The sequence below is a fragment of the Neomonachus schauinslandi genome, chromosome 6 (assembly GCF_002201575.2).
Source record: "Neomonachus schauinslandi chromosome 6, ASM220157v2, whole genome shotgun sequence".
Lineage (NCBI taxonomy): Eukaryota > Metazoa > Chordata > Mammalia > Carnivora > Phocidae > Neomonachus > Neomonachus schauinslandi.
In genome coordinates, this window is record NC_058408.1 from 140751294 (window position 1) to 140768141 (window position 16848).

The 16848-nt window shown below is 43.2% G+C and overlaps 1 protein-coding gene across 4 annotated transcripts in view; it reads right to left on the reverse strand.

The window, feature by feature from the left end:
• Nucleotides 1-2613: 2613 nt before the first annotated feature.
• The window catches only part of SHTN1 (shootin 1), a 96296-nt gene continuing 82061 nt past the window's right edge, over nt 2614-16848 (reverse strand). For 3 of the 4 annotated variants that reach the window (XM_021699535.1, XM_021699538.1, XM_021699536.1), the window contains one exon: nt 2614-4405. In XM_021699535.1, the coding sequence (XP_021555210.1) occupies nt 4183-4405 (223 nt within the window). In that variant the 3' untranslated portion in view covers nt 2614-4182. The remainder of the gene's footprint in view (nt 4406-16848) is intronic. The other variant, XM_021699537.2, reaches the window with a different exon arrangement.

Sequence of the window (16848 nt, forward strand, 5' to 3'; positions counted from 1 at the left end):
TCCCATTTCCATGGGGCTTTCGTTTGTGTACCAGCTCTCCTGTCCACTTGGGGAGCCACGACCTAGGAAAAGAGTCCAGTACCTCTGTTGCTGAGCGCACACTCGGTGCAGCTGAGTATTGGTGCCCGAAAGCACAGACACATTTTTGTGGCCAGCCTCATGCAGGAAGAAGTGTGAGAACTTCAGCTTTTTTAACAGCCAAACAGCTGCTTCTTACTTCCTTACCCTTAATTCCCTTTTCCCTGATTCCCTCCTCTTACTACATTTTCATCTTTATTATATTACTTACATGCTTATGGGTGTCCTAAGATCCTTTTTGGAAAAAGAAGTATAAATGAATAAACCCATCAGTAAATGGATACATATTCTTAAGGTAATTAACTGCTCAATTATTTATGCAACAGCATCTAACGGGGGACTAAAAATGATCTATCATACAGGCTGACGAAGTGCTTCTCTCGTGAGCCGGTATCAGGGTTATAGAAGAAAAGTACCAGAAATAAATTTATTCAAACATGTACCTATAGATAGAATAATGTCCTACCGCTTTATATATTTTAGATTCTCTGTTTAAAGTTACCATTTGCTTTCCTCCAGAATTATAAAAATTGTTATATACTGACCTATAGGAGCGTTGGCTAAGTTGAGATTTCTGATACATTCTGTAAGTTTTTACTAAGTACACTGAGGAACTTTTCCTTTTGAAGAGTGCCCATAGGGAAACTTGATGGCCTCATGGTAAAGCCAGGGCCTTATGCTCATAGCAATGATTTGAAGTCGGCTCAGGGGCACATTCTCTCAGAGCCCAGGGCAGGAGGACTGGTTGGCATCTAAGCTGCGAGAACTGTGTCTCAGTTTGTGGTTGCTACTGCCTGTCCTGAGGCTTAGCATCACATAATGGGGTACGAGAGACAGGAAGGAAAATCCATTTATTTATGGGGTGTTTTTTTTGTTTGTTTGTTTGTTTTAAGAGAGAGAAAGGGAAAGAGAGTGTGGGGGGAGGGACAGAAGAAGAGGGAGAGAGAGAATCTCCAGCAGACTTGGGGCTCAGTCTCACAACCCTGAGATCATGACCTGAGCCAAAATCAAGAGTCAGACGCTTAACAGACTGAGCCACCCAGGCGCCCCTGAAAAATTCATTTTAAAGGTGGGCAGGACATGACTGGGTGTTCACGTAGCCTTTGCACATGTCCACACACACACGGAATAAAAGGGGAGATCACCGGAGAGTCTGCCCTGGAACCATAACATGAATTATAATTAAATGAATGGAACCAGAGCAAAAATATACAAACTAAGTCAGTAACAAAATTAAATTAACCAAAGAGGTCATTTATTACCTCAACCAGGTCAGCGCTTTCATTTCAACACAGGGCACAGCCCATCCACCTTTTCCTCACTTGACTGGGGTCACCAACGGAGAGGGAACATTCTAGTATCTCAAAGTGATGAACACAGTTTCCACTTCTATCGTCTCTCGCTCTCCATACGTATTTAATATGTCATCGGTATAAAACATGTAACATACACTATGTAGAAGTTATTACCTATAAAAGAAGAGAGAGAGACTCCTCATACCCCATGCAAATCAGTGACAGTAGGACTGGCGAATGTTAGTGCCAGGGAGAAGCTTCCAAACCAATCGAATCTGTTACATAAAGGCTGCTTGATGGTCCTTCTAAGGTCAGCGATGATGACGGACAGCTGTCACCTCTCCACAGAGTACTGCCAGATAAGCTGACGTCGTTCCATGATGAAAGCGATTCAACACACACAGAAAGATCATCCAGGATTCTGTAACAACATGGACTAGCATTTACCTAACCTACAACCTTATGATGGCCTGGAAAGAGAACGAAAAACCATTTGTACCTGTACTACTCCATTTCCAACACATCGTTTGTTAACAAAGCAGGTGAGGAAAGAGGAGTGGCTGGTGAGCGGCCAGAGCCACGCCACCCCTCCTTTTCACTCATTTATAATTTTCTTGTGCAAATAGCTAAGAACGTACCCTGCAGATGCGAGCCCTAGTCTTCCTGCGTCTTCCCGTTCTGGACTGTTTGCTGACTAAGGGCACCCCAGCAGGGGCAAAACCTCCTCAAAACCGATGTGAAAAGGAATACTGCTGGCAGAACAAGGGGACGAAAATCCTGTATCAAATACCTTTCTGTCAAACTAATTCTCAATGCTTTGTGATCACCAGGAAGTAAGAAAGCAACCTGGGAAAGGCAAGAACACTTTCAAACACCAGGTACTAACTGTTGCCTGGCCCAGCGAACACACCTCACCAAGAGGTTACCTCCTCACCCTGGAAACGACAGTGTTTTCCTAAGTGCATCATCCTGCTGACGTGTGTGATGAAATACGGAATGACGAGTCTGTGTGTCTTTATATTCCTAAGTGTATGTAAAGCACGTTGCCAGCAGGCTCACGACAGACCCAGAAAGGAGAGCATGAAGAAACACGGGATAAAATTCCTCAGAATAAACCACTGTGCAGATTATTAACAACTACTAAAACTATCGACTCTTAGGCAATTTTTTTACTAAAGAGTGACCAATTTGGGGAACTCAACCAGAACTGTCAATAACCACAGTGGACCTTTAGTGGGAAATTGTCAGTGCTTTTTAATAAGTGTGCCGAGGAGAGTTCAAATCACAGCATAACAGAACTTGTTTAAGAGTTAATGCACCCTGTAGTTGGTGTATCATATAGCAGTATTATTCGATTAGGAAAATTACAGTTGGAAAACATTACATTTTAATTCCCCGTGAGTAAACCGATAACTGTAAAATCATCACTGGAAGAACATGGAAACAGTCAAGCATAACAAACCTACGGAAGGGTAATTATCTCCAAATTTAGGAAGTACATTGATTTACCTGCCTACCCACCTCTTCAAGCCTACGCTTAGCACACGTGCAAAAATAAAACACAACTACTCCCATTATTACTATCATTTTCTTTTGCCCTTAGGTGAGGAACACCTGACAGCTACATGCTGAGCCACGCTAACAAAACTAAACCTTTCACTTTCTTTAATAGTAAAATTACCATTATTGAATCATTGTCATAAAAAATGCATTCAAGTACATTACCACTTATTTTAAATAAACACCAATTTGGAAACAATCAACTTGGGAAAAGCTGTATAAATTTTTTTTTTTTTTTTTTTAAATCCCTGATTACATTTCTATTTATTCACTGTGGTAGACTGAAACATTGTATTTTTAGAGACTAACTACCACTTAATTTCTTTAAGAAAAAACACGTACACAACAAACCTGTGTAATGTAGAACAGCAGTGAAGCAAGAAAACTGTGTGCTTGTCACTTCTTGTCACTGTACAGAAGAATCGTGATGAAGAATCAGAAGAATCGCGATAAACCACGGTATTGGTGCCACTCGGTACGGGAGAAAACACAACAAGCTCGGACCACAGAGCACATGGTTTACTAAGATAATACTCTATGAAACCCAAGGTTGGGACCTTCCCCTCCATTCTGCATTTGGGCCACCACCGCATTCCCACTGGAGTCCTTGGGAGGCTTTGGACACAGTCAATGGTGCATATTCCCCGTCCCATAGCCGACAAAGCGTGCAATTAGCCTGGACTCTGGGAGGGCTGGTTGGATGTCTGCAGCTCCTGAATTTGAAGCTCAGCTCGGTATATCCTAGAGGAATCTGTACGCCACAGCACCTCACAATTTCCACACTGCTGTGGTTTCTCTCTCCAACGAAGATCAGACCTAAAACAGAAGCTGCTTTGGGGCCGGGGGCGGGGGGTGGTTTCTTAAATCACCTTAAGTTGGTCAGTTCTGTTTATCCACTTATCCACAATGCTGCCAACTTTGAGCATTACACTTGATGAATGGTATGCATGTTACCTAAAAAGACAGACATCCGAATTTTCTGTAACCTTCTAAAAGAAGTCACAATACAGTAATTCGAGAAAAAACATCTTATCCCTAGGAAGAAAAACAAAACCTACACAGGATGTGTATTTTGCTGAACTTACTTATGTTTATAGGTAAATTACTTACAAAAGTGACACTAGAAAAGAGCCCGCATTCTGAGTACAGTGACCAGAACAGAATATCTATGGCGCTTGCCAATACGCCAGAACTGATCGCGTACCCGTCGGAAAGGGCTTGTACACCTGTCAGCCTTCCAGTGTGCAGATCAGCAGTGGGAGCTGTCTGTGTCTCTCATTTTTTCAATGCCGTCTTCTTTGTGTTCTGGCTTAATTTCATCTTCACCATCCTTGCATTGAGTGGAATCTTTTTCAGTGACCTGGTCTTTGGTTTGGGGTTCGTGTGTGGAAACAGGATCTAAAACTACAACGGGTCCAGCTTGTTGCTCACGGCCAAAGCACTCGCTCCTGCATCCGGCGTTACTGAGAGGCCTGGAGGAAGAACAGTTACACAAAACAATAAAAAGCAGAGAGAGAAAATATTTGGCTTTCATATTCCTGGATTCAGACCAACAAAAAAACCCCAAATGCTCTAAGTCTAATTAACATGCACAAAGTGGTCTTTGAGGTGCCAGCCATTAAAAGAAAAAGGAGCTATTAGATGACATTAGGAGCACGAGGCCAGAAGAAAGAAGGCGGAAAAAGTCAGAGCAATTAGCTATGGAAGTGTTAAAAAGCCAAATGCACCTACCTGCTTAATTACACACTCTTCTCAAGAAGTGCAAAGCTCCTGGGTGCCGCGTGTGGGCCTCCCTACTGCCTGCCGCCCAGACTCCTGTCCCACCTTCACTTAGCCAGAAGGAGCCATTTAACCCCCCCCCCCCAACCTCCGCCTGTCCCTGGGGACATCTGGGGGCAGACTAGCTCCAAGGAGACCACACTGCTGAGGGAAGCAAGCCACCCCCCATCACGGACGGACAGCTGCGAGACGCACCCGCTCCTGCCATTACTGACAAGAAGAAAGCTGGTCCGACCCGGGGAGGGGTGAGGGAGGAGCTAGGGCAGACGGAAGAATCCAGAGAATAAGCTAAAACGCTAAGTGACCATAAACTTTTTCTAAAACGGAGATTCATGTTTCTTGAGAAATTTCTTAAGGAATTTTAGAAGCAGTTTCTTTCTCCATGGATACTTCCTTTCTTTCTTTCTATTCTGATGCAAGAAGATACTGCTTCTCAAGCTACGTGACAGTTTCCTTGTGTCCATGTGTTCTCTTGCCATGAGTCAGGAAATTAGGCTGTTGGCACCTACTCCTCTCAGGAGTCCTGGTCAGAGGCCACCATCTGAAGGTGCTGGGCTACTGACCTGGGGCCTGAAGGTTGAGGGGTGTGCCGCAAGCAGGACTGGGCCTCTTCAGATGCATCTGGTCTTCTTGGCAAATGCTAAGATGTTAAGCACGAACCAGCACAGCCCCGTCCCACCTCTGGACGTCAGGACATGTAGTGGGGAGCCCACTGCTCGACCCACCCCCTGGAGCAGGCCAGACCCGCCAGTCTGACACTCCCTTACCACCTGCTCCTTCTCCCTTCTTGGACTCAGCACAGTCATTAAGGAATACCGTGTAATTAGCTGTTTAACGTCTGTCTCTTCAAATAAAACGTCAGCATCCACGAAACGGCCTGTTTAGCTTTGTTCACATTTCTACCCCGGCAGCTAGCACGGATCCACTTGTGGCATAAATGAGTGGATACTAATCAAGTGTGGGAGGCTCAGAAACCCAGGCTTTGGTGTGAATAGGTCTGGAGGTCTCTCATATGAGACAAAAGCAGCAGAACAAATGCTCATCTACTGAGAAAAAGCAGCCTGCAGGATCCAGCCGCAGGTACCGAACACTCAAACCTCACTCACGACCAGGGTCTTCTCACTTTCTGACCAGCACTATGAAATCTGTCCAAAAGCCTAGAAACCACTCCCTCTGGCTACCTGGTTATACTGTCACTTGTGGATGATGAGCAGGTCACAAACCCACAGCTGTCTGGTGCGGCAGTGGTGAAAGCACTGGGATGGCCAGAAGCCTGAGAGGGAGGCCGGATCCATGCTTTGGGAATCAACAGGGGATGCGGTTTCCCCAGTGGTACCTGGTTTGACCTTCTCGGACCCAGGCAACACCTGGAAGACAGTGTCCACTAGGGTGTGGGCAGAGGAGCAGAACCACTGTGAGAGAGACATGGGCTCTACGATCGGAATTAGTCATCGGGCAAGGGAGAGAGCTAATGAGGCAGTCAGGGAAGTCAGTGGCCTCTGCGTCGGAGGCTGGGCCTGAAGTCCACAGTTCTGGCAAGGAACAGGAAGATGGCAAGAGATCGAAGACAAATCAGAGGTGCATCTGCCCTTCCCAGTCTCCAACCCCCACGATGCAGACAACCTGCAAGACACACTGGAGCCTTCCACAGGGAACTGCACACATACCTGGTCTAACATTTGGAAAAGCTGGAGTAGTTGGGGGGGGGGTCTGGGAAAACTGGGCCAACTAGGTGATACCTCCCATGAACCGTAGCAGCGCCTGCCCTACGTGGACCTTCCAAGCCTTTAGAACAAAACAAAACAGAAATGACCACTATGTCACTTCTACCTTCTAAAGCTCATGCAAAGTTCTCTTGTGGTCAACCCTAACCTGGAAACAAAGGGGCAAGGGGATTTTAGGAAATGAAGCGCCAGCCCAGCGAGTTGTTCCCGTCAAAGCCACAACCAGTGGCGGTTACCAGTCCGCCTCTACCATCTTGCGGTAGAGCCCACCGCTAGCTAAGTCAGCTGGTCTGCTCTAAGCATGCAAAGGAAGCTTCACCTCATTCTAGATGAGCAACTTCCATCAACCCATACTGACCTTCATCCCTTCGGCAGAGCTACCACGGATGTTTTCACGCCCGTATGTGTCTGCAAGTGAAGGGGGGATGAACACATCCTAAAAAAGCTTTCTGCCTCAGCTGGAGGTGAAAACTTCCAGGGGATGTTCTCAGGGCACAGGTACAAAAAGACAACTGGATATCGACTGAACTGAAGACTCAGAAACCTTGTGTGGTCAGGATGAAATTGGCCTCGAATTGTCTCCGTCCAGAGAATTATTCTTCTTTCCTGAAGTAAGTTTCTCAACTGCAGATTAATCTATTATTAAGTCACCCATAGGCTACAAATTGAGAACTCCTTTGTTGATTATTGCTGAACTTGGCACAGTGGGCACTTTCTTTGAATCTCTGTGCTGATAGTCAGAGTAACCGATTTCTCCAGGATAACAACCGCTGACTTGGAATCCCAAAGGGTTAAGGTTAAAAGGGGCTATAGCAATCATCGAGTCCAACTGGTCCTTTAACAGATGAGAAAAATGAGGTTTGGAGGGGGAGAACCTGGCCTAGATCATGCAGCTCATCAGTGGCAGAATCAGAACAAGAATTAGGAGCCATCTCCATTTTCCTGCCTTCTCCATGCAGCTTACCCAAAGTGGCTTCTTCTAGAAACAGGATGATGATGCCACAGGTTAATTTTGGCATGTTTGCTGATTTAGGTCTTTCTGACTCTGTTTTCAGATGCATCTTTCAGAGTCTGTCCCTTCAAGCTATCCCTTGCCATTTTTCCCTCTGTGACTGGTAACTCCTCTGGACTTGACACATTAGGCCTATTCCTGGTTCCCATGGGGAAGGAGGGACCTCCCAGAAGGAACGAGGGACCTTCCTCTGCAGCCTCCCTCTCGCTCCATCCCCATCTCACAGGAAGAGCCAGAGAGTGCCAGCAGTGACAGTGCCAAGAGCCCAGGCTCTTGCTTTGGGCAGCCATAGTGGTAGATTCTAGCAGGTTAAAGCTTCTCCCCTAACGTAAAGTCCCAGGTGCTCAAATGCAACAATGCAATAGGAATTACAGTAAACTATCACTCTGTTCCACTTTTCTGCTTTAATTCTTCATCTGAAGGGTAGTGACCACAAATAAGGAATTACTATTTAGTACTCATGGGGAGTATGGCAGATCTTCTCCTGTATGCTACAAAATCTCCAAGTAAAACTTAGATGTTATAGGTGTTACATAAAGTAAGATTAAGCTCATGTGTTATTCAGGCTGAAAGGCATTACGGACATGAACTAGTACAACCTTTGCATCTGTCAGATGAAGACACCAAAGACTAGTGAGTTAACTGATCTGCCAAGGGCACACACCTTGTTAAGGGCAGACACAGGACTAAAATCTTAGCATCTGGATTTCCTGTCTGGTTGTTTTTTTTTTTTTTTTCCTTATCACAACATACTGGTAGTCATTTATGATCCATTCAAAATATTTTCATAGATCATTTTAGATGGCTTGCTCAAGAGCTATTCCAAGACAAAAAGAAAAACCAAAAAGCAAAATAAAAGCTAAGAGGCAATGCAGCGATCTGTGCCGCTTTAGGAAGCGGATGGGTGCCCTTTTAGAAAGCAGCTATGCTTCCCCAGCTGCAAGGGGTGGCATGTGGGGCCACTCGGTAGTCGGAGAAAGGACCTGACTCCAAAGCACAGGGCACCAGAAGCACCCGAACAATTGTAAACAGCACTGCCAAAGCTGAACTTTCAGAAAGGGGCTCCGTGATTTCTCAGACTGTGTTACGAGAGACGAAAGAGCAGCATTCTAATTTTTAAAAAAGCACATCATTGTTTGCATTCAATGAAACTCCTTTCAAAATCAACTTTCCACATTCCAATTATATTCAACAACATTCTAGCTAACATTTCGGCTGCAATTCAAATTAACTAATGCCCAAAAGAGCCCTAATAGACGTGGTTCTGAGCTCAATTGAATACAATCAAAGCTCATGAAATGAAGGGGGAAATGCTTATTTCATGCAAATTCTGCATATCACTCAAGCTTAATTTTACTGATAATATAAAGGTGGGACATTTTGAACATTACAGTGAATGAAACTTTTAAGCAGTGAGAGTTATTTTATAAAATGCTACCTCTGAAAAGCTGATTGCCAAACAGTATAAAAATGGTTTGAGGCATAAATGCCAAGTTCATTTCTACTTCACTTCTGAGGTAACTATCTTTCAAATCGCAACAGCTGGACTATTTAACACAATCTGGTGAATCAAAGTATAGTTCTTCTCCGGTCTCCCAGTGGGACGTCTGCATTAGTCGGTGGCAGCCATCCAGCAAATGACGCACAGCCGGACGGTCTGAACTCTGTTTCATTTACCATAAAAATGAATAAAGCCGCAATCATATTTACCACCTCCAAGGACAGAAAACGGAAAGATTTAAATTCGTCTTTATAAAATAGTTTCCTGGGAAAACTCCAAAGAGGAAGTCAGTTTTTATATTTTTCCCCCTGGTGTAAAAATAAGAAGACTGATTTGTTTTCGAAGCCCTTTATGCAGTTGCTCGAGAGCAGCTCTATAGCAGAGGTGGTGTTCGTTGTTTCCCTCAGACACCCTCCTTTTTCGGGAGATTTTAATACACTTGTCCAAAATCTCCCAGAAGAGTTTCAAATATAAGGTGCAACTGTCTGTATGATTTCCAATTCTAACACTTTCAAATATAATGAAGGCAGAACGAAGCTAGATTCTTTGGGCTTTGTGTATACTTCTCAAAACTCCATTTTAGGTCAAAGAACAGTTTTTCGATTTGGGTCAGCTTCTATCTGGTGAAAAAGTAGATATAATTTTAAATTATGAAGAAAAAAAAAACCCACCATCATTAAACAACAGAATAGCACCGTGGTTTGAAAATCTGACATCAGCCATCAGATGCTGCTTTGCCCTAAAGATTAACAAGAATTCCTTCTTAACAGAAGTAACAATGGCTGGGCAAAGACGTCTGGGTCCACAGGGAGCCGTACCGTCTTTAGTGGAGTAACCAGAGCAAAGGGGTCTCAGTGCACGGGGTGCAGCTCAGACCGCCGTGCGCGCCCCGAAGACTTGTCCCACTTCCTGTGATCCTAGCGTGCACTGGACTGTGGACACTCACAGATCCCGAAATCCCCTGGCCCCAGGGAGGCTCAGGAACCCAGGGCCGTTCTCACCAGCAAAATCAACACCGATAAAGTGGGAACTAAGATGGATTTCAGCTCAGGCAAAGATTCTGAAATGTGTGTGATACTTTCGTGGACTACCTTTTAAGCTTTCTGTAATTTTCCACAACTTTAAGTCACCATGAAAAAAAAATCCATCCAGATCACAGCTATTAAAAAGCAAATGTTATTTAAAAGAAGTATTTTAAGAGACAGGGTCTTCTACAAAATTTACTATATACCACTGGCTCCTCAAAAGAGCTGCCATGCATAAAATGTTGCATTTTCATTTTTAGGCTTTCAGAACAATATTTATAATTTTTAAAATACTTTTCTTTAAATTTACACTTTAAACTCTCTCTTAAGATGGGAAGTCACAGAGAATTCAGTGTGCCACTTTTCATAGAGAGGACAAAGTATATTTCAAATGAAATGTGTTTATTGGGTTCTAGAAGTGAAGTCAATTTATTCTTAGCTCTGAAATTGCATTTAAGTTTTAGTCGGCGACTTCTCTTTGAATAAATTAAAAACCTCCCCTCGGCACCACCATACACAACTAAAAGCAAACACAAACACTGCAGAGGCTACTGAAAGATGCTAAGAAAAAAAAACATTGCAAAGTAGCAAAGGCAATTTGGTTCTCTCTGCAGAAATGATACATTTTATGCTAAGTCTTTTAAAATCATAGGTGTTTGCAACTGGAGGCAAATGTTAAGGAGGCAATTCATCCTTTGAGAGACTCGAGGATGACTCAGTAGCATTTTTCACAGTCGTTTTGGGATTTACTCAATAGAACGTTAACACTAGATGTCATACAGCCTCAACAATTAACCTGGAAGAAGGTGTCCGTACAGCGACTCAGAACACTTGTCAGACAATACTGACAGGCGGACCTCTCGGCCAGTCCACAGGGTAACTCCCGGGGTGGGGTTGCGGAGGGGGGAGGAAAAAAAAAGACGAAGTGAGGGGATCTCAACTTCCAGAACATCCAGTTGTTCTGCTAATTTTGTTGTTAAGACTTAATTATCCATGGACAGGCACACAAGGAGAACCTTTGTAGCGGGGCTTTGCCGAGCAGAGCTGCTTCCTGCGGTGTGAGTACACAATTCGACAGCACTAAGATTACAGTGGAGGGCACAGCAAATCCTTTAATTGTATAAGAGCATCAGATTAAGCAGTAACTTCCATGCGGTTCATTCTGCTGGCTAGTAGTCTCTTCTCAGAAGCAAATGTTTACTAAGGACAGGGAAGGGGCCCTCCATTCTCCCTTCCACACCATGCGCACACACACAGATGCACGTACACACACACACACACACACACAAAGGAAGAGAAAGGAGGAGAGGGGGAGATGAGGCAATGGTGTGCGACGAAAAAACAGGAAAAAAAACCCACCCCTCCCACCACAGGGACTAAAAGAACTCTGTTTTCCACTTGAACAAAATGTTGACCCCCACCTCCCTCAAGGAATAGGTATATGACCAGCCAAATTCATTTCCAGCTGAGGTCAATGTTTGGGAGAAGAATTTTATGCCAAGTTTACCTAAAAATAAGTTAAGAATTTCAATTTCTATTTGAAACCTATTTCAAAAGCTCAGATTCTCCAGCTCCAACACAAAAAAAGCAGTACTTTTCAATTTCATTTTTCTACATTAGTTTTACACTGGAAATAATGACATAAAACTGAAGAGACCAGTTAGAGGTCAAACGATGATAAAATCAATCTTACTTTTAATTCAAAACCTGAAAGACAATTAGGTTTTTTCTTTCATAGAAATGTTTGACTGATCACAGTAACCAAGAGACATCTAAAATTTGTCTTTTATCAACTACCCTTTGCTATTCAGTTAATGGCTCAAACAAGATGAACTCTCACAAAAATAAATCTGTATGGGGACAAAAGACACACATATTTAGAGACACCATAGATCTAGAAATTAAATGCAAATTATAATAAAAATGGTTTCATCAGAAATGGACATTTTTCTACTGAAACTGAATTTCGGTCACTGATACCTGGGCTTTTGTTTTTAAAATTCTTGTAGGGCACAGTGTGGCCTGTTTTGACCTCCCGAACAAAAAAAGGCAAGCTAGCTGCCTCTCATGGCTAAAAAGTACAAGTTTGATAAAGCTCAGAGTTCTGGGGGAGATCTGGGGTTGAAAAGAAGCATGATGAGTGAGAGAAGCGTTCACTGGAAGAGACTCTGGCAAATGCAGCTTTACCCTGTCTCTGAGAATGAGAGCCAAGAGATGAAGACCCAGCTGTGAAATCACTGAGAGGTACACCAGTGATGATGGAACCTGAGTCCACTTTCAAATGGGTTCTCTCCCCTCTCTGAAGCAAGGTGTTATAGAAGTAACTAGATGAAATGAACAATCATGCCTTGTTTAGCTGTGACTGTCAGGACATTCACCCTCCTGGAAGTGTTTATAGGAAAAGTGAGCATGGATGAATAAAGCTCAATAGGGATGAGTAACACCCACCTGTTTGTACATGACACTCTTCAGAGACAGAGAAGCAAGAGGGCAAGAGCACGAGGTCCCACCTTGGGCCTCTGCCCGACTGTGATGCCTGACTCTTTGAAGATCTGCTCACCTCTTTCTCTATACTGAAGGCCCACCTGTCCTGCCTCTGTTTACAGCCTAAAAACATGACGACCAATGGACACATACGCACAAACTCAAAGGAGCTAATGGGTGAATGACCCAAGATGGAGGTGTCTTAAAAAGTTACAGCATAGGGACACCTGGGTGGCTCAGTCGTTAAGCGTCTGCCTTCTGCTCAGGTCATGATTCCCAGGGTCCTGGGATCGAGCCCCACGTCGGGCTCCCTGCTCAGCGGGAAGCCTGCTTCTCCCTCTCCCACTTCCCCTGCTTGTGTTCCCTCTCTTGCTGTGTCTCTGTCAAATAAATAAAATTAAAAAAAAAAAAAGGTATAGCATAAAGTTGATATAACAAAATTTATTTTGGGCTATAGAAGGTATGTTTTTGAAACAACTGGATTCACAGTGCTTCACCTCTCTATTATCATATTATATTATGATTTAGTAAAAAGCACCTTTCGAACCCAATGATTAGTCAGATATTTTCAAGATTTTTGACTCCTGGAGAATAAATTATTCTTCAAAATGTTGGAAAATGTCAAAAAATAAAAAGTGTGTACATGAAACGTATGCCCACAGATTCTAAAGTCACTGAGGCTGCTTTGGTGATACGGTAATTTGCAAAATTTTTGAGGCTTTTGCCTCTTTTACTGGACATTTGACACAAAAAACATGAAAATGATTTCTTTTCGCCCCCTCTTTAAGTCTCGGTGCTAATTCAGATTGGCTCCCCTTTCCAGAATTGTTTTACTGGCTAACACCTTCTTCCCTTGGCAAGACATACTGTACCTGGTGAGGTCAGCCTCAGGAACGGGAGGGGCAAAGGGATGACCTACCTATGAGCAGACAGGGTCAGAGGAGCAGGATGTGGGGGTCGGGGGGGGGGGGGGGGGGCTGGGGGGATTTAACTGCAGCATCATTCCTTCTAATAGAAGACAATATCTCAGTCATTTTCTTCCCTCCATTTCTCAAGCTCTCAATATGCTCAACGCAGTAGGCTGTAGTTCAGAAGCATGGGCTCTGGAGGTAGAATGAAATAGGCTCAAATGAAATCTGACCCGACTCTTGATGAGGAATAGAATTGTGGGCCGAGTGTTTGCCTCACCGAGCCTCAGTTTTCACATCTGTAAAATGGAGCTATGTCCAATCTGTACATTTAGAAGAATTAAATAACACATGAATGTACAGGGCTTAATAAATGTTAGTGAAATAGAGTAACAACAGTAAAACATCGTGGAAGCGAGTTCCAAAGCCCAGAACTTCCAAAGCAGAAAACGGTGCCATTACCCATCGTCTCATCTGTAATCAACGTATATATCCTGCCTGGAGCAATTAAAGTACTTCTCCTCTTGGACAGATATTGTTATAATATGAATATATTTTAACATATAATATAGGTTGTAAAGAATAAAAAATATTAACTAAAAAAAGAGAAAACCCATATACAGTGGAATGTTGTAGGCTTTTCCCCCCCAAAATGTTTTGTTTCCTTCACCTGTACCCACTGAGAACATCAGACTCCTGCATTCTACTGATAACAGAGCTAACATGTTTCAGGCTTAGAATGGAAGACAACTTCACTCATATCTACGTATACTGTTCACATTAAAAAATCTATATCTGCAATTGTGGCAAACTGATGGCTATTTTTAAAAACTGAATTCACTTTCAAAAGCCGAAGTCATTTGAGGGGCGCCTGGGTGGCTCAGTCGTTGGGCGTCTGCCTTCGGCTCAGGTCATGATCCCAAGGTTCTGGGGTCGAGCCCCACATCGGGCTCCCTGCTCGGCAGAAAGCCTGCTTCTCCCTCTCCCACTCCCCCCACTTGTGCTCCCTCTCTCGCTGTGTCTCTCTCTGTTAAATAAATAAAATCTTTTTAAAAAAAAAAAAAAAAAAAAAAAGCCGAAGTCATTTGGAAATACATACTGAACATACAGGGGAGATTAAAATGGCCCATATCATTTTTTACCAAAATAAATGCTGACACATGGGACACCTGGGTGGCTCAGTTGGTTAAGCGTCTGACTTCAGCTCAGGGTCCTGGGATCGAGCCCCGTGTGGGGCTCACCGCTCAGCAGGGAGTCTGCTTCTCCTTCTCCCTCCTGTTCTGCCCTCCCCCTGCCTGTGCTCTTTCTGTCTCTCTCACATAAATAAAATGTAAATACATACATACATACTGGCACTAATTCTCCTGTAGGACCAGCTGTCCAATTTGTCTCTTGTGTGATCAGATACCTCTAATCCAGGCAGGTCTGAGAGCATTTGGAACAACAGTGACAGGGCTGGAGTGAGTGTCCTGACCCCCAAGAGTACTTTTCTGAAGGATAACAATCATTTTGATTTGGATTTGTAAATTCTGGTAACGTAGTTTAAACATTATTTTACAGTCCTGGGTTTGTGTGTGTTTTACCATCAGTCTGTACTGAGAGGCACATTGCAGGCAGAAAATATGGGCCTGCCTTTTGTGGCTTAACTGTGAACTTCTTCACCAAGCAACTACATTTGTGAGGAATTATTGAGGTTGTAGAGCTCTCGGGGGACTCTGGACAGAGCCTCATCTACTTGCCCCGATTTTAGATAAGAAAAAAAAAAACACAAAAAAGAAAACAGAACAGAGAGGTTGCATGACCTTCCCAAGGAAACCTGGCCCAGTCAATAACGCAGGTGTCCGGTGTCTAAACTCTGAACTCGGCTCTGGCCCTGGATGAGGCAGCCATGGCCTCGCATTACGATTTTAATATAAGACAGGAAAGGAATTTACTGAAATACTTCTCATATGTTCTCTAGCCCACATGACAACGCTCCAAGGCAGGTGTTATCTCCCTCATTTTACACATGAGGAAAAAGAATCCGGGGCTCAGTAACTTGCCTAAGGGCCTAATGGCCACAAATGGCAAACCCAAGATCGGGACGCTCGTTCACCTGGTGTAGGGAGAGCTCCCGTTCTGGCCAACAGCCCTATGCTGCTGGCCGCCCTGTGCACACACGAGAAGGCTCAGGCCTGTCTCCCTGCTACGCCGTGCCCTGCTCTACAGGCTTTTACAGGTGAATATACGAAACCATCCCCGTCTTTCTGACCTTGTGCTCTCTGAAAGTAATAAAACAAGTATCTTTAAAAAAAAATCTGTAATCTGGAATTTTCTCTATTTTACATTGACCATCCCACCCATGGATTAACTTGGATCAATGAGTCTTAAATATTTTAACAAGGTCAGATTTTTACTCTCAATCAACAGGAAAGAGCATGAAAGCAAAATCAGCTTGGTTGGTTGGTTGGTTATGTATGTATGTATATATGTATTCTTGATTTATTTATTTTGTTTGGCCGAACTCTTCACCTCTCATAGCATGAAGGGAGATTATTATTATCATTCCTGTCTGAATTATAACTAATCAGAATTAATGAAATTCAAGTTCGCTATTAGATTTAAGATATTATTACTAGATAACATATACTTATTAGAAATAATTAACAGGACACAAATATTTCTAAAGCTATTATTAAAATGGAAATAATTAGGCTTCTCCAACTCTTGATTACCTTTCCCTTTTTCTTAAAAAATAAATAAATAAATAAAACCCTTGCTTTGCTTAGGCCGGTGACAAGAATGTTAATTTTAATTAATCCTTACAATTAAGTATTAAAGATATCTCTTGCCATCTCATGAGTCCCTAGGAAATAAATCCATGTATTTCTGTCTCCATAATTTACCAGACTGGAGTTACTCAATTATTTGGAACACATATATATGCTGATTTTAGGAATTTATTAAAAGGAAAAAAACTTTCCAGGAATAGCTTGGTGGTATAATTTTCTCATTAAGTGAAGATCTTATGCAGAAAACCCCTTTGTTTCTACTCTTTTAAAACCCTTCTTAGTAGGTTTCCAACCTTTCCCATCTACCTGAGGCCATACAAGTGAGCATAGCTGAATCTTTCCTTTAAAACTGGGCATGCTGGGCGCCTGGGTGGCTCAGTTGGTTAAGCAACTGCCTTCGGCTCAGGTCATGATCCTGGAGTCCCTGGATCGAGTCCCGCATCGGGCTCCCTGCTCGGCAGGGAGCCTGCTTCTGCCTCTGACCCTCCCCCTTCTCATGTGCTCTCTCTCTCTCTCTCTCTCTCTCTCTCGTTCTCTCTGTCTCAAATAAATAAATAAAAATTAAAAAAAAAAATCTTTAAAACTGGGCATGCTATTGTCTCTGATAACTTTATCTTGTGTAGGTACAAAGATGCAGAAGTTATACAAAATTGAGCTGACTGGAAATGACCTCTGAGCATTGAAACAAAAAAGTTTACAAAACCAAAGAAG